This window comes from Triticum urartu, chromosome 5A, assembly GCF_056163025.1.
Source record: "Triticum urartu cultivar PI428250 chromosome 5A, HENAU_Tu73, whole genome shotgun sequence".
NCBI classification, from domain to species: Eukaryota; Viridiplantae; Streptophyta; class Magnoliopsida; order Poales; family Poaceae; genus Triticum; species Triticum urartu.
The window spans coordinates 154,868,293-154,887,052 of NC_141877.1; the positions used below are offsets into that span (position 1 = coordinate 154,868,293).

The 18,760-nt window shown below is 45.3% G+C and overlaps 1 protein-coding gene across 1 annotated transcript; it reads left to right on the forward strand.

Annotated features, from left to right (window-relative positions):
- The first annotated feature begins 5,291 nt into the window (after positions 1–5,291).
- LOC125510325 (1-acyl-sn-glycerol-3-phosphate acyltransferase PLS1) lies at positions 5,292–12,089 on the forward strand. Its single transcript, XM_087525699.1, has 11 exons — positions 5,292–5,482; positions 5,863–5,985; positions 7,071–7,110; positions 7,227–7,300; positions 7,386–7,445; positions 8,309–8,386; positions 8,464–8,622; positions 10,284–10,409; positions 10,613–10,705; positions 10,820–10,903; positions 11,639–12,089. Exons 1-11 carry the CDS (start codon positions 5,402–5,404, stop codon positions 11,843–11,845), a joined length of 1,125 nt encoding a protein of 374 aa, XP_087381825.1. The 5' UTR covers positions 5,292–5,401; the 3' UTR covers positions 11,846–12,089.
- The last annotated feature ends 6,671 nt before the right edge of the window (positions 12,090–18,760 follow it).

Below are 18,760 nucleotides of genomic sequence, written 5' to 3' on the forward strand. Positions count from 1 at the left end.
GATTCCTTTTGAATGGCTTTTTCCGCTGACCGGATTTAGAGCCTCTGAATCCGACATTAACTATCGTATCCTCAGCATTGTAGCCATTAATGCGGCGCTTCTGCTTGTTGCGACGCGACCTGCCACTACTGTCCCTGGTGTCCGAATTACCAGGGTTCTTGGTCATATTGTTGCTACGAGCAAGCCAGTTGTCTTCTCCCGCGCAAAAGCGGGTCATGAGTGTCGTGAGTGCTGCCATAGATTTCGGCTTTTCCTGTCCAAGGTGCCGGGCCAGCCACTCGTCACGGATATTGTGTTTGAAGGCTGCTAGGGCCTCAGCGTCAGGACAGTCGACTATTTGATTTTTCTTTGTTAGGAACCATGTCCAGAATTGCCTGGCCGATTCCTCTGGCTGCTGAATTACGTGACTTAGGTCATCGGCGTTTGGGGGTCGCACATAAGTGCCCTGGAAATTGTCGAGGAATGCGGCTTCCAGGTCCTCCCAACAACTGATTGATCCTGTTGGCAAGCTGTTAAGCCAATGCTGAGCTAGTCCTTTAAGCTTGAGTGGGAGGTATTTGATGGCGTGGAAATCATCGCCGCGGGCCATGTGGATATGAAGGAGATAATCCTCGATCCATACCGCAGGATCTGTTGTGCCATCATATGATTCGATGTTTATGGGTTTGAAACCCTCGGGGATTTGATGATCCATTATTTCGTCTGTAAAGCAGAGTGGGTGTGCGGCGCCTCTATACTGGGCTATATCGTGACGTAGCTCCGATGAGCCTTGTCTACTGTGTTTGGCCCCGCTGAATTTGTGACCGGCGTGACGGCTACCGTCTCGAGCCGTGGGGCACCCATGCGATCCGTAGATCGATCTTGTTTGCCTTGCCTTGTCCTCCAACATGTCTCGTAAGTCCGACGCATATTCCCGTGCCTTGGTACGGGGTGCGGCTTGAGTGGAGGGCCGAGAGGCCTCTCTGTCGCGACCACGAGGTGGTCGGTCGGCCGCATCAAGTGCTTCCTCCTCTAATCGGGGTAGCAACCTGCGCTTTGGGTAGCTCTTGGAGGGGCGTTCGAGTTTATGCTCTTCGGCCGCGAGGACTTCAGTCCATCTGTCGACTAGCAAATCTTGATCAGCTCTAAGTTGTTGCTGTTTTTTCTTGAGGCTTCTTGCCATGGCCATAAGCCTGCGTTGAAAACGCTTTTGCTCGACGGGATCCTCTGGCATGACGAATTCGTCATCGTCGAGGCTTGCCTCGTCTTCGGAGGGAGGCATATAATTATCGTTCTCGACCTCTCTGTCTGCCGCTCTCTCATGAGGGCTGTTTTCTCCATCCTCCTGTGCTAAATCTTGCTGGAGGGGGTTTTCTTCGACGCTTTCTGGAGTATTATTATCTCCCGTGCTGGAATCACCGTGTTTGTTTTGGCAGGATTTTGAGCGGCGCCGTTGACGCCGGCGCTTAGGCTGTTTCTTGAAGGGGTCATCCTCCGCTGTTCCATCGCCATCTCCCTCTTTTGGGGTGTCCACCATGTATATGTCATACGATGAGGTGGCTTTCCAGGGCCTAGTAGGCGCTGGTTCTTCATCATCTCCTTCATCGGCGTCCATACCGTCGATGTCTTCGGAGTCGAAGTCGAGCATGTCGGTTAAGTCGTCGACAGTGGCTACAAAGTGGGTGGTGGGTGGGCTTTGAATTTCTTCATCGTCCGTACCCCAACCTTGCTGACCGTAGTCCGGCCAGGGCTCTCCTGATAAAAAGAGAGACTTCAGTGACTTCAGGATATCGCCGAAAGGCGAGTGCTGAAAGATGTCCGCGGCAGTGAACTCCATGATCGGCGCCCAATCGGATTCGATCGGTAGGGGCGCAGAGGGTTCGGAGTCCGGCTCCTTGGAGTCACGAGTCTCGCAGAGTACGGGGCTGGTGCTTGGCTCAATCGCCGTTGGGGTCACAGCCCCCGAGGTGGCGTCCAACCGCCCATCCTCGATCGGCGCAGTTGGCTCCGAATTAAGGGTTGGAGCCGATGCGGGTGCGGCCTCCAGGGCACTGTTCGGCGGCAGAGCTAAATCACGCTCATCGTGACAGTGCGGCGCGCTCGGCAATGGCTCGAATCCGTCGAAGATCAAGTCCCCGCGGATGTCAGCCGTGTAGTTAAAACTTCCAAATCTGACCTGGCGGCCAGGGGCGTAGCTTTCGATCTGCTCCAGACGGCCAAGCGAATTGGCCCGCAGTGCGAAGCCGCCGAAGACGAAGATCTGTCCGGGGAGGAAGGTCTCACCCTGGACTACATCGCTATCGATGATCGTAGGAGCCATCGAGCCTGATGGCGACGACACAGAGGAACTCTCAATGAAAGCACCAATGTCGGTGTCAAAACCGGCGGATCTCGGGTAGGGGGTCCCGAACTGTGCGTCTAGGCCGGATGGTAACAGGAGACAAGGGACACGAAGTTTTACCCAGGTTCGGGCCCTCTCGATGGAGGTAAAACCCTACGTCCTGCTTGATTAATATTGATGATATGAGTAGTACAAGAGTAGATCTACCACGAGATCGAGGAGGCTAAACCCTAGAAGCTAGCCTATGGTATGATTGTTGATGTGTACGTTGTCCTACGGACTAAAACTCTCCGGTTTATATAGACATGGATAGGGTTAGGGTTACATAGAGTCGGTTACAATGGTAGGAGATCTGCATATCCGTATCGCCAAGCTTGCCTTCCACGCCAAGGAAAGTCCCTCCCGGACACGGGACGGAGTCTTCAATCTTGTATCTTCATAGTCCAGGAGTCTGGCTGAAGGTATAGTCCGGCCATCCGGACACCCCCTAATCCAGGACTCCCTCAACCCCCCTCTAGTCAACCATATCGATCCTTTCAGGTGCACCGCATGCAGCACCAGTACCGCGTCCCGTTGTCGTTGCCAGGCATAAACATCCCGTATGGCTGGGACCTGGACCCCACCGCATTTCGGTGTTGGTCGTGCCGCAACCGAGATCTGCAACCGGTGTGCTCTCCTCACACCGAAGCAATGCCGCGACCCAGTGTACACGTCCGACTCCCTAGATTGGGATGTCTGATTCACGACTGAGCGCGCGTCGCCGCGGCGCCATCCAGATCAACGCCCGCCCTCCACCATCGCCGTTGGTGGTGATGCAGGAGGATGAGGACGGGGAGGTGGCATTCTTGGCGACACTGGAGGAGCGACCTAGCGCGTCGTCGAGGAGTCCCAACGCGAGGAGCCCCGCTCGGCCGACCTAAACGAACAAAAAATAGACAGAAACTATGTCTGTTTATGTCGGCCATTTGGAGTTGCCCTAACATTTTACTCACTCCGTTCATAAATATAAGTCTTTCTAGAATTTCAATACAAACTACATACAGATGTATATAAACATATTTTAGAGTGTAGATTCAGTCATTTTGCTTCGTATGTAGTCCGTAGTAAAATCTCTAAAAAGACTTATATGTAGGAACGGAGGAAATACATTTCTCTACTACCTAAAAGGAACGGAACGTTCCGTTTCCCATCTTACGTCGTGAGCTTCGTCCGACCTCCTCCGCATCGCTAAGTTTTGATTTTTTTTCCGCCCCTTTCATCTCTGACTTTCCTTTCATAGGTTTTCAAGAAGAAAAGCAGCCTCAAATTACGCTCTAATTTGTCTCCCTAATACTCAACCGAAACTCCTCCATGCAGGCATGCACACGATCTCTCCTATCTCTCTTTGTATTCCTGATGCATACTAGGGTTTCCCGCCGCCGTCCACCTGGCTCCTGGCACCGCCACGCCTTTGATCTCCTCCGCCAATCCACTGCGATCCTTGTCATCCGCGTTACAGGTTCGTTCCCTTCCCTCCATTTTTTTTTCAAATCAAGCAGAACAGAGTGTCTTTTCTAGATCCGCGCATTTGCGAGGCCGCCCAGGCTGGATACCGGGAGGAGCTAGAAGGAAGGTGCTATCGCCGCTGCTGGAGGGGATCGGTTCGTTTTGAGGTGTAGGGAGAGAAGAGAGGGACGGGCAGGGAGCCGACGTCGGCGTGGGCTTGCTGGCTTTTGCTGTTTCGTATGAGAGAGAGAGAGTGTGTGTGTGCATGTGTGAGAAAGGCGCAGGGGCTAGAGTAGTTTTACCCAGGCGTGAAATTGTGATGCCGACGAGGAGCAGCAACCGGAGTTGTGCATGATTTCGCAAGATGAACCAGGCCTCAGGCGTTGAGAGAGAGAGGGAGAGAGAGAGAGATGGAGCGATTTTTTTTTCGTGACCGAGTGATGCCGATGATGTGCTGCTTCTGCTAATGCATAAACAGAGAGGGGCATGTGTCTAATACCGCTACTGCTAATGCATACGCATAAATAGACAAAATTAAGTTGTGTGCTAGCTATGGGGGCGTGTACTTCTACTACTATTATTTTTAGTTACTCTACTATTGTTTCTCATTTGTACGTATGTGTGTTATACAGATTGTTGTGATGAAAATAAATAAACAATATGATCTTTTGCAAAACTGTGTTGGATTGAATGATTGTAGTCGAATTATGTTGTTTGATATACATGAGGATCATAAAATTATGTGTTAGACATGATTTATGTGAAAATACTAAAATTGTCTGTTGTCTCGTAGCAACGCACGGGCAATTATCGAGTTTAGATAAAATATTTTGCAATTCAACAGGCTCGTGGAAGGAAACGACGAGACCCTAGGGCCTGTGACTTGTGAATGGTGTCGGGGAGATGAGCCCGTGAATACTGTGCATACCTGGCCAAACGGGCCGGCCCGGCACGGCACGCCTGGCCTGTGCTAATCGTGTCTGGCCCGGCACGGCCCGCCATAGCACGTTTAATAGCCGGGCCGGGCCGTGCCGGCCCACGGGCGCTACTCCTTGGCTCAGGCACGACCTGATTAGTAAACGGGCCGGCCCGATGGCCCGTTTAGCACGCTGGGCTGCACATATTTAGCCTGTTGGGCTGTTTTTAGGCCTATTGGGCTATATTTTAGGTATAAATATATTTAAAAAATCTGAAAATTATATAAAAAATTAAACGGGCCGTGTCGTGCCGGCCCGCGTGCCCAGGCTCCAAGCCCAGGCACGGCCCAAGGCGTGCCGCGTGCCGGGCACGGCCCGTTTAGCCCGTGCCGTGCCTGGCCCATAGCGGGCCGTGCCGGCATGCTCGCGGGCTGGCCTGTTTGGCCCGGCCCGTTTGGCCAGCTATAATACTGTGGGCCTGGGTGGGACCATGTGAAGTGTCGCCGTTGCTTGAAATCTGTTGCATTTCATCTAGACCCTTAAGGAAAATGAAAATCCGTGTTGGTGTCCATCGCCCGGCCGCAAGCAGCGGAAAACGAACCCATCTTTCCTACTTAACCCCCGCGCTTTTCCAGTAATCCAGAGACACCGCGGCAAGAGAGGAGACGCGGCGGCGGCCATGGCGATTCCCCTCGTGCTCGTCCTGCTCCCGCTCGGCCTCCTCTTCCTCCTCTCCGGCCTCGTCGTCAACACTGTCCAGGTAACCTCGGGCGACCCGGGTCTGGCAATCGTCTCCTGTAATTCTCTGTGGCCCCTTTCTAGGGATTGTGCGGTGATCTGGAGAGGTTCGCGAGCAGAGATTCAATTGTCTCTCGTAAATGTTTTCCTTTTAGTAGGTTCGAGTTGGTGATTTCATCATGCGCGCCCACGTTGCTTCTTCGCTTGCTCGGATCAAATATGTTTTGTTGGTGTTACGCAGTCCGATCTGATGCCATCATTTTGAGTTCAGCTGCTTAATTTGGGAGATTGTCCAATTTGCGGCCTCGAAATTGGCAAATTATGCTCTTTGATCTGTTAATTCGCACTGGAATTTCCATTAAGCCGTTCCTGGTCTCTTACTATATTTGCATAACGTTGCAGGCCGTATTGTTCTTGACGATAAGGCCATTCTCGAAGCGATTGTACCGGCAGATCAACGTATTCCTGGCCGAGTTGTTATGGCTTCAGCTGATCTGGCTTGTGGACTGGTGGGCAGGTATTAAGGTATGTATAATATTGGAGCAAAAAGTCAACCATCTGTTCTTCTTTATACGCCACTTCCACATCAAATCTGAAGTTAAACCAAAGTGTAATATTCATATGATCCTTCATTTGGGCTACAAGGCCTCTCTTGTTTATCTTTTAAGTTGGTACATGGATAGCGACCTTAGGGTGAATTTGCTGCTTAATTACTTGCATAAAGTTAGATTGCATGCCTTTGGATAATCCACAATTTAATCTGGCATGATGATGGGCACACCTAGCACCTTGCATTGCCTTTTTGATAAAAGGCAATGCTGAGTGTTGGTTGGGTTGATCACAATCAAGACCATCAGTTAGCTTATACCAGATGATTAAAGTCAACATGCTTTTTCAAAGTGGTTAAAGTCTGAATAGACAAGCCATCTTGTTGAGTCAACTGAAATTTGTGATGTCATTTGAGGATGCTTTGTGTCATGTTTTCAGTTATACTGTTGATTTTGTGTTTGTAAATCAACCTGAATAGCAGCACTAATATATATTTCAAAAGAAAGAGTGATATGGGTGCAGTATATAAGCAGGTTAGGGATGTTGTAGTGCCTTTTTTTTTATACTCAGAGTGAACGTTTCAACGTTTTCGTTTGACAAGAACTTGTATTGCAGTAATGCGTACAAATTTGACCCAATGGTGGCATGTAATGGAACTGGTGCTGCTCCCTCTATATCTAAATATAAGATGTTTTTGCGGTTTAAATTGAACTGCAAAAACGTCTTATATGTTGACACAGTGGAAGTACTAGATAATTATTTGAACTATGATGTTTTCCTCACTGTTGCATTAAATAGGAAGCAACTTATCTGTGTGATCTTAACTTCAACAATCACTGAACAAAACACACTCACCCAATGTCACTGTTTTTTTATTCAAGTGTGTGCCTCCTTGATTCAATCACAGTACAAAAAGTTCTTGTACTTAAATTTCGGTGGAAAGTTGAGTAAACAGAATTTGCAAGTGCTTGTTTGCAAATCTTAAGTTGTTTGGACTTTTTTGAAATAGTAATTGATTTCCAACTATAGTTCCCTGATATTAGTCCATGCAAATTTTGCAGGTACAGGTGTATGCGGATCCAGCAACTTGGAAACTAATGGGTAAGGAGTTGATGCCAATATTACCATTTGGGAACTGATATCATTTCATTATTCACTTAGACCATATTTAGAAAAGGATGTGTTTTGAATACGACCTTATCTGAAGAATTCTTTAGGCAAAGAGCACGCCCTTCTAATATCCAATCATCGAAGTGACATTGATTGGCTGGTTGGATGGATTTTAGCACAGGTTTTTATCACTTACTAAGTATTATGTTTTTAACTATTAATCAGTTAAGTACATTATGATGAGTTACCCGTGATTTGATGGTCAGCGTTCAGGATGTCTTGGAAGCGCAATAGCTATAATGAAGAAATCCTCAAAGTTCCTTCCAGTAAGTTAGCCCGTACATTTCTATCATCACATTTGGTTCTGCATTACTCATAGTTCAGTCATCTTTACAAGACTAAGGCAAGGGAAATTAATCAAATAAGATTACTCAAATGGAGAATTGTGCTAAAGTTATATGGTACACTACTATTATATTTAGTATTTCCTTTCGGCCATCATTTTAATGGCCTCGTGGTGAAGAAGAATGATGCCCTTTAAAAGGTCATCCCTACTGCTAGGTTCCACAAAGTGGAATTTAAGACCTTAAGAAGAGACCATCCCCACTGCTAAAATACAAACAAAAAATAGTATCTAAGAAGAACAACCCGCATTGTTTGGATATAAGATATGGTGTTTCTTAGTAAACTTTAGAGCATCAGCAAACAGGCACAAGTCGATGCAGTGATAACTGGCAAGCAAGGGTTGCTGACAGACTGAGAGTTAATTTGTCCAACATATATGTTGCCCTTGGCGACACTACTTCTGTCATATAGTAATAACAGTAGTACTAAACTGTTTATAAGCTTTAAGCTTAACTGATTCTTCTAGAAAATAGTCTAGGCTCAACTTCTGAAGTCAGAACTACCACATTTGAAAAAAAAAAGCAGAGCTAAAATTATTGAATGGATGCTATTTTTTTTTTGCTGGAACTGAGGATACTCAAGTAATTGTAGCACTGGAGAACTAAAGCCGGATATCATGGCACAGACATAATAATATCTCTATGCATCAGACAAGCATGATCTCTATGGTCCATGTAGATTCTTTTATGGAAACTTCAACAGGCATTATCTAGAATGGGCCGCACATGCATGTAGCTGAAGAAAGTAGTTATTGATTGTCTCATACCTTGATCAACTATTGCAGGTTATTGGTTGGTCCATGTGGTTTGCAGAGTACCTCTTTTTGGAGAGAAGCTGGGCAAAGGATGAAAAAACACTTAAAGTATTTTCCACCTTACCTAATACTACAATACTTTGCGGTTCATAGTAAATTAATGATATTTACACTCTTAAACGCAGTCGGGTCTTCAAAGGTTGAAAGACTTCCCCAGATCATTTTGGCTTGCCCTTTTTGTTGAGGGTACAAGATTTACTCCAGCAAAACTTTTAGCAGCTCAAGAATATGCAGTCTCACAGGGTTTGACAGCACCTAGGAATGTGCTGATTCCACGAACAAAGGTATTCAATTTGTTTCTTCCAAACTGAAATATCGTACTCTGTGCAGTACTAACTTTGCACATCAGATGTCAAATCCGTCCCTAGTTTTCTCTGTTTACCTGGTCTCATTTTGTACAATTTTTATAATGCTTGGTTGTGACACGTATACAATTCTTAGATTTATCTTCTCTTTTAACAGAGTTGATTGCGCAAAACCACAGGTTTTTGGCTTTGTTAACACAAATGGGCAGGTTGTGGATATTTTATAAAAACAACCACGACTTCTGAGGTAGCCTGTAGTGCTGCACCCAAACCTTTCACGGTGAAAATGACATAGAGCCCAGAAACTCACGTCGAATTACTCATGCCTCATGCTTAAGTGGACATGAGCTGATGGGCTCCACAAGTCAGGTCCTCCTATTCTCTCTGTCTCTCTCATGCCAATGCCGCTGTCTCGGTCTCATTCTCTTCTCTCCTGATGTGACTGGAAGCAGCCATGCAGTGACCTTGATTCGGCAATTCTCTGGTCAAAATTGGGAGCTGGGACCAGCTGCCGTGGCCTTTGTCGGCTGCGCTCTACCCACATCGGAAAGGAGGAATGGAGTATGGAATTAGGGGGGTTGGTGCATGCGAAGTCCTGGTTTGCCAGAAACTCATGTGTTTTACTTGGAAGCGGAGGAGCGGGATTGTGTTGGGTGAGGGCTGGACAGTGGCAGATGGCAACATAGGTGGACTGTGCTGGCTCAGCTCCCTGCACGAGAGTATGCACACATGGTCAAGAGGATGTGCATGGTCCTTAGGGACATGCAGGAAGCAGGAATGAGTCCGAGGACATGCTGGAGATAGTGAAGGTCAGAGACAAAGAAGATGACCTCGATGCAGCAATTCGCTGGTCCAAAATTAAATTAGTAAGGGGATTAGACAGAGGATAGTTGTGAACGAGCGGGAAGGTTGACTGGAGGCTACTGTGCTGGTTCGTCGCCAAATTTAGGATGCCCTTCTCCAGTTCTGACCGCTGCCGCCGCCTCTCGATCTCCACCTCAAGTGAGCCTTTGGAAAAATCTTCTCAAACACAAAATGCTCTCTTCTCCATTGATGTTTCCCCCTACTAATTTGACGCTACTGCGACCACACGGGGTAGCAACCAACGTGATCTGGGCTCACCACTGGTGACCCCCAGAGCACAGCGGGTTGCCTTGCTGACAAGCTCCCTGTGGTTGCCCTCCTCTGTTCCTCTCCTTGTCTCGTGCCACGGCCCTGCCTTGCCGGCACATCAGCCTGCTCGCATTGGCAACTAATTAACATGGCTGTGCTGACAGGTGGACTCAGTTGGTCAGTTTTATTGTCAAAACGACTCAATATTCGTCACCGCATCCACAAAACCACCTGTTACGGCAAAACCACCTGTTGTCTTGCAGAATTAACTCGTTTAGTATGGTAACAAAAAATCTCGCCTTCCCTTCCGATGGTCAAAACCTACATGAACACTTTGTCAGAACAAATATTTGGTACTTTGACGCTGTGCATTTGAACATTTTTTCCAAATTTTATCTCCATGTACTTAGTTTATCCCAGAAGTGTCGATATTCTAACAATTCTTTTTCATTTGCGACATCTTAGTACTTAGTTTATCTCAGAAGTGTCGTTATTCTAACAATTCTTTTTCATTTGTGACATCTTAGGGATTTGTATCAGCTGTAAGTATTATGCGTGACTTTGTCCCAGCTATCTACGATACAACAGTGATTATTCCGGAAGATTCGCCTAAACCAACAATACTGCGTATTCTTCAGGGACAATCATCAGTTGTAAGTATTCTAACTTCTGCAGTCTGTAGAAATTTACTAGCTGTGAACTCTAGCCATTAAATTTCTTGAAAATATTTGTGATTAAAAAATATATTTATAGCAACCTGAGTTGTTTTTCAGAACCCGTCGGATTCTAGCTCGAAGATTTTTGATTTGGTACCTTTGGTATTTCAATCATATTTACAACTCCACTGTTATTATAGGTTCATGTCCGCATAAAACGCCATTCAATGGGTGATATGCCTAACTCGGATGAGGATGTTTCAAAATGGTGCAAAGATATATTTGTAGCAAAGGTATGGAACTAATAATATTAATTGTAGGAAACTATGATCATATAATGTGTTACTGTTGGAACAAACCATGGATTGGCTGACGTGCTAGTCACTAATTTTCTTTCCCTGTGACAGGACGCGTTATTGGACAAACATATAGCAACTGGTACTTTTGATGAGGAAATTATACCAATTGGTCGTCCAGTGAAATCTTTGATGGTAAAACATAACCAAGGCACCATTTTATGCAATATCATTAACTTTTGACATAAAAAATCTGCGTCAATTATTACTCCCTCTGTTTCAATGTGAAAAAACCCTCAGCCCACCAAGCTTGCAGGGAAAGAAAACATTAAATCTGAAGAAGAGCTAACTAAACACGACCATGCATACCCCAGTTAAATTCCATGCTACAGCCAAGCCTCTTCTAAATCATTAAAGTAGGTATAAGTTGTAAACATTGTATTAACATACCGATTCTCGCTGGACAATTATTTTGAACGGAGAGTCCAAGGGCAGGGACAGTTAGAGTGGAATGGACGGAGTGGATGTTAAGAAACTAAAATAGTATGCAGTCACATGTGCCCTTAAGGTCCTTTAGCACCTTGTAACATAATGCGACACTTATTATCAAACTATTGACATGTACAGAATTAGAATAGTGCCTTTGAATAGAAAAAGAAGCAGGAAAATGCTCAATATGATCATGTGACATGGCACGACAACATTATTCATTTTTCCCACACAACTACAACATGACAGAATATTTTTCTCTTATTCTTATAGCATGCCATAGGTAAGTGGGTACATCTGCAGATGTGTGCAGCTCTTCTATTCTGCTATGAGAACTTCTAAGATTATGCTCATGCTCTTTCAGAATAAAAGGGGAGCTCATATTACCATATACAAATAGCTTATTTCTTGGTCTCACTTGAATTCTTGCTGTTGGCTCAGGTGGTCCTGTCTTGGTCATGTTTCCTCCTATATGGTGCTCATAGATTCTTACAGTGGACCCAGCTCTTGTCAACATGGAAAGGAGTGATCCTCTTTGCTTCTGGATTGGCAATGGTGACTGCCGTTATGCATGTATTCATCATGTTCTCGCAGGCCGAGCGCTCAAGCTCCGCTAAAGCAGCAAGGGACCGAGTGAAGAAGGATTGATAGCTCGTGTGAAATTCAGTCTATAGGGGAACTGCCAATTTATTATGTTCAGAATATATGTAGACACAGGCTCCATGGGTGAAATCTAGTATGTCCTTGTTGTCCTCGGTAAGAGCTTCAGGAATTTTGTGTGGCGAGAACTGTGAGCTTTCTTCCTTCTTTCTCTACTTTGTAATGACTTGTAAAGATTTGCTTTGCCATACCAGGAATCGCTGCTCGAATTTATCGAAGCTTTTTTTTATCACTGTTCAGGCAATCCTTGGTACAGATTGCTATTGCCAACCTGGTTATTCTGCGCTTTGGTGTCGCTATGACATCGTGTCTGCGCTGGCTCAAGGAGGGAAATGTGAACGCCAAACTTTTTCACCTCGTGGCTAATGGACGAGTGTGCTAAGGGCATCCCATCTCTTTGTTCTGGTTCCGACCTGATCTTGGACCAAAAGGTTATAGATGAGGTGTTCTTCTAGTTCCAGGCATATGATTTGAGATATGTGCGCTGCGCATTGAAGCGGCATTCTACAATGTATTAGGGCAGTCCCAATGCTACACCGTGTGATATATATCTTGGACGCCAATATTGGCTGACGTCAGCTCCTAGGCCATCACCGACGCTCCCCCCCCCCCCCCCAACTCACCCAGTTCCTCCAGGCCTTGTGAGGCAAGACAACCCTCCTCCCAACTTCGCGTTCTGGTTTGCCTCTCTTGAGTTGCCATGGCAAATTTGCCCACATAAAAACAGCCACAGCAGAAGCTGGATGCTGTTCACCCTCCTCGCTAACATTTCCATCCCCGCACTGCCCAGACCGATTGCACCAGATACGAAGTAGTAAGCCCTCAAATTGTGCCTTGTATGTCGAAGAGGCGGAGTACATATCATCTTTAGTGAACTTCCATACAATTGAATCATCCATCCCCTCCTCAAGGGCGACATAATTCAGCTTTCCCCAAAGATTTGCAAACTCTTGGACGTGACCAAGGGAAAGGCCATTGGAAATGTCGATGTTAGAGATCCACAGATTGTTGTGTAGAGCTTGCTAGAAGGAGCAATTTTTCTTTCGGGAGAGGTCAAAGATGCGAGGCGCAATGTCATGGGGTCTCAAGCCCTGTAGCCAAGATGAGTTTCAAAATTTTGCCGTTCGTCCGTTGCCCACTGTGACGCGGGTGGTAGCCGCAAAAAAGGCCCGGTCATCATCCGTGCACGGTGTGCCCATACCGATCCATGGTTTTGTGGACTCCTTCCACTCAAACCAAAGGCAAAGCCACCTAAGCCGAAGAGCCTCAGTAAATTTGCCCAAATTTAACACGCCCATGCCACCGTTCTTCTTCGGCTTGCAAACAAGGTCCCGATTTATTTTGCATTTTCTACCGAAAACTGTATCCGGGCCCACCCAAAGATAGGCGCGCCGTAGACTATCAATTTTCTTCATAACCTCCACCGGGATGTCGAGAGGCGTAAGGTGGTATATGGCAATAGCGGTGAGGATGGCCTTAACAAGAACAACCTGGCCCGCAGTGGCGACATGTCTGCTTTGCCAAGGGGAGAGCTTGCCGGCCACCTTATCCTCAAGGTGCTGAAAATGAATCCGCTTGAGACGCTTAACGGACAACGACAGCCCAAGGTATCTCATCAGGAACGAGGTGCGAACAGCCGAGAAAGCATGGAGAATATCATCAAGATCAACACCTCTATTGCCCATACCAATCCATCGGATTAATTGACTCAAGACAAGGCTGGTGCCGACCATCATTACAACTTTGTGGAATTGCAAGTCGACGGAGGGAGGCGCTCGCGAAGCGATGTACTAGAGTATGATCATACTTTGTGGAATTGCAAGTCGATGGGGGGAGGTGCTTGCAAGCGAGGTACTATAGTATGATCATGTTCATCATGAATAGGTGAAAAATATGAGAAGTGGCAACACATATTCGCAAGGGGCAAAGAGGAGAAGTGGTGATATGGATGGTTCGTTTCTCGCATTGGAACTCACAGACACATTTGCTAGTAAAACTAAAACAATGGTATGTAGTTGCGTACTCCTAAGAAAAATTTAAATAAAAAGACAATCCTTGAAAATTATCAGTCTAGTCTTATTCCGAGACCTGATGAAACATTACCGAGTACCCGTCATATACAAGAGAATGCGCTAGTAAATGGCTATCAGAAAGGTTCAGGCAATCTGCTGCCCGGGTTATACACGATTATTCATCAGGTTGGACACCAGCTTCCTTCTGGAGGGCAATTTGTGGAATTGCAAGTCGATGGAGGGAGGCGCTTGCAAAGCGAGGTACTATAGTATGATCATGTTCATTGAGGCTGCTTTTTTTGGGGGGAGGGGGTGCATAGGTTACGTAGCTTTGCGCAACGCCCGGCAAATGGCACGAGGGGGGGTATATATCCTCATTCTCTGGGATGATACCTTGGTGGAGATGTCCAACATCACCTTTACAACCTATTGCCTCTCAGCCATGGTTCGTGTTAGGGATTCAGCCGCGAGATTTAAGATAACAACCGTTTATGGCCTGACCGACCCCTCGCTTAAAGACGTGTTCTTTGCCGAGCTCATTAGCCAGAAGCCGCCTGTTGGGGTCGCTTGGATCGCCTCCAGGGATTTCAACCAGATTTATCGGGCAAGGGATAAAAAAAGAGGAACGTTAACACCAGTCGAATCAACTGGTTCCGTGCAACTCTCAATAGTTGTGAGCTTAAAGAAATCCACCTCCAAAATAGGAGGTTCACCTGGAGCAAGTAGAGACCAAACCCAACCCTGAGCAAGCTTGACTCTTTCTTTTGCAATGCAGAGTTGGACACCACCTTCAACGACCATGTGCTCCATGCACTTTCTTCGTCCCTATCTAACCATTGCCCGCTCCTGATCGCCGATGATAAGGGTCCTAGGAGGCCTAAGACTTTCAAATTCGAGAACTTTTGGATTTCTATGCCTGGCTTCAGTGATGTGGTCCAAAAGGCCTGGGTCGAGCCTATTGATCACACCGAGCCACACATTATCCTTTTCCACAAGCTAAAGAAAACGGCGATGCGCCTCTCACAATGGAGTAGCGGTCTCTTCTCTAAAGCTAAGATCCATCTCCATGCCACCCTCTTGGTGATCCTCCTCCTCGACATTGCTCAGGAGGGAAGGCTGCTCTCCCCCGAGGAGCTCGACCTTCGGGCTAGGCTCAAGAGAAGGGTCATAAGCCTGCCCATGCTCGAGAAAGCACGCAAGAAGCAATGTGCCAGAATCGCAAACATCAAAGAAGGTGATGCCAACACGAAGTTCTTTCACCGTCGGGTTAATGCGCGAAGGAGGAAAAACCACATTCACCGTATCATGAATGATCAAGGGTGGATGACCGAGCACAACGCTAAGGAAAAAATAATTCACGACCATTTCTCGCATATAATGGAAAGGGAAAGCGCAAGCACAAAGGACTTCAATTGGGAGGAACTCAACCTGGAGTCGCATGACCTGCATGATGACCCACAAGTATAGGGGATCAATTGTAGCTCTTTTCAATAAGTAAGAGTGTCGAACCCAACGAGGAGCAGAAGGAAATGACAAGTAGTCTCCGGTAAGGTATTGTCTGCAAGTGCTGAAATTGTAAATAGCGGAGTAGTTTGATTGCAAGATAATTTGTAACAAGAAAGTAACGATAATAGTAACAAAAGTGCAGCAAGGTAGCCCAATCCTTTTAAGGCAAAGGACATGCCAAAACGGTCTCTTATGATAAGTAAAGCATTTTTGAGGGTACACGGGAATTTCATCTAGTCACTTTCATCATGTTGGTTCGATTTGTGTTCGCTACTTTGATAATTTGCTATGTGGGTGGACCGGTGCTTAGGTGTTGTTCTTGCTTGAACAAACCTCCTACTTATGATTAACCCTCCCGCAAGCATCCGCAACTACGAGAAAAGTATTAAGAATAAATTCTAACCATAGCATTAAACTTTTGAATCCAATCGGTCCCTTATGGAATAGCGCACAAACTGGGGTTTAAGCTTGTGTCACTCTTGCAACCCACCATCTAATTTCTACTCCACAATGCATTCCCTTAGGCCCAAATATGGTGAAGTGCCATGTAGTCGACGTTCACATGACACCACTAAGGGAATAACAACATACATACTATCAAAATATCAAACACATATCAAGTTCACATGATTACTTGCAACATGATTTCTCCCGTGACCTCAAGAACAAAGGTAACTACTCACAAATAATAATCATGCTCAAGATCAGAGGGGTATTAAATAGCATAATGGATCTAAACATATAATCTTCCACCAAATAAACCATATAGTAATCAACTACAAGATGTAATCAACACTACTAATCACCCACAAGCACCAATCTATAGTTCCGGTAACAAGATTGAACACAAGAGATGAACTAGGGTTTGAGATGAGATGGTGCTGTTGAAGATGTTGATGGAGATTTCCCTTCCCAAGATGGGAGAGTTGTTGGTGATGATGATGACGATGATTTCCCCCTCCGGGAGGGAAGTTCCCCCGATGGAATCGCTTCGCTGAAGGGCAAAAGTGCTCCTACCCAAGTTCCGCCTCGAGGCGGCGGCGCTCCGTCCCGAAAGTCTCCTCCTTATTTTTTATAGGTCAAAATCACTTTATACCAGAAGATGGGCATCAGAGGTGGGCCGAGGAGGCCACAACCCACCAGGGCGCGCCTGGGGGGGCCTAGCATGCCTAGGTGGGTTGTGCCCACCTGGTGGCCCCCTCTGGTGGTTATTGGCTCCATTATTTCTTAAATGTTCCATAAAAAATCTCCGTGAAGTTTCATCTTATTTGGAGTTGTGCAGAATAGGTAGCCTGACGTGGCTTTTTCAGGTCCATATTCCCAATTTCCGGAATTCTCCCTCTTGGTGTGTTCCTTACAAATTATGAGAGAAAAGGCATTAGAATTACTCCAAAAAGCATTATTATGGATAAAAACATTATAAATAATAGTAAGAAAACATGATGCAAAATGGACGTATCAACTCCCCCAAGCTTAGACCTCGCTTGTCCTCAAGCGAAAACCGAAATCGAAAAACATGTCCACATGCTTGGAGAGAGAGGTGTCGATAAAAACAAAATACGAACATAGAAGCATCATGTTGATTATTATAACAACAACAAAATTAAATATAGGACTTTTATCATATACTTCTCATGAATAAGTAATAGTTCATCACACAATCAAAGTATAAAGCAAAAACTCTATTAGAAACCAACAAACTATGTTCTCAGTCAACTTTGCAACTGCAATTCATCATCTTTTCGAGAAGAGTCACGTGCCGGAGCCTTTAGGAAAGTCCACATACTCAACCGTCATATAGTCTTCTAGGATTGGTAACACTCACCCCGTACCCATGAGCAAAACATTTCAACTGGACACACAGAAATATAGGGGCTTATGATTTTGCCTCCCAACATACTCACCTCAAGGGTGATGTCAACAATAATAACTCACGCCACCCATATTCAACTGGACATATGTGCCTAGATATTTCCTCACCACATGATGCTTGCCAAAGGAGAAAAATAAAAGGAATAGAAAGAAAAACTTTGACTCTTTGCATAAAAGTAAAAGATAGGCCCTTCGCAGAGGGAAGCAGATGTTGCCATGCGCTTATTTGTTTGTATTCCCAATCCCTTAGTGCAAGAGAATGTCACGTTGTATTGCCCCTTAAGATGACAACCTTTATTATGCAGTTTGTCGCTTTTATTCTTTGTCATCCAAGTTCGTACAACGCTCAATTTTCTCTTACACTAAATGATCTCACACTTTTAGAAGCAAATTTTATTGCCTTTGCACCGATGACAACTTACTTGAGGGATCTTGCTCAATCCCTAGGTAGGTATGGTGGACACTTGAAAAGGATTTGGGTTTAAGGGTTTTTGGATGCACAAGTAGTATCTCTACTTAGTGCGGAATTTTTGGCTAGCAAAGATAGGGGGCAAGCATCACGTGTTAAAGGATCTATAACAATATGACTTCTATGTGAATATAAACAAACATAAATCATTAAGTTGTCTTCCTTGCCCAATGTCAACAATTTTGGCATATAATATTTTGATGAGGGCTCACAATCACTAAAGATTTCTAGGATAGTATATCTATATGTGAATCTTCTCTTCCCTTATTAATTCTTTCATGAATTGCATCACTAACTAATGCTATGTTTGTCAATCTCTAATAAAATTTTATACTTATACTTTTCCTTATGTGGTGCTATCACCTACCATAGGATTAGTATATAATCTTATTGATTTATTTCCTTTCTTATTTTTATTTCCTTCCTCTTTTTCTTTCTTATTTCTTCTCTTTATTTGCAACATGAAAGTAAAGAAAGCAAAAACTCAAACTAACTTTATTATATAACTTGCACACGATTACAAGGATAAATCGCTAAGCAAACTCTTGAAGAAGAAAGGATATAACTAAACTTTTATTTCATCTAAAAGCAAAAGATCGAACTAAGATAAGTAAAATAAAAAAGATAGTGGGATGATATGATACCGGGGCACCTCCCCCAAGCTTGGCGGAAGCCAAGGGGAGTGCCCATACCCGATACTGAGTTCTCCTTTGGTGGTGAAGATGATGATGGTGGTGATGACAATTTTGCCTTCAACTTTTTCATATTGTAGTTGAGGAGAGCAATTTCCTCTTTCAGATCGTCGACCTCCAACTCCAACTTCAAGATCTTGTCACATAAATCCCCTTTGCTTTTCGCTTTTCCGTCGAAAACGAGAGGGAATAGATCGGTTAGGTCATTTAGGAATGTTGGATTTCTTGAACTCTATATGCATATCCCCAGGTTGAGGTAGAGGAACATCTTCCTCCTCCGAGCTTGAATCATCGACCCTCATCAAGTGAGCATCCTCCTCATCATCTGAAGTTCGACCATAAGGAGATAGGT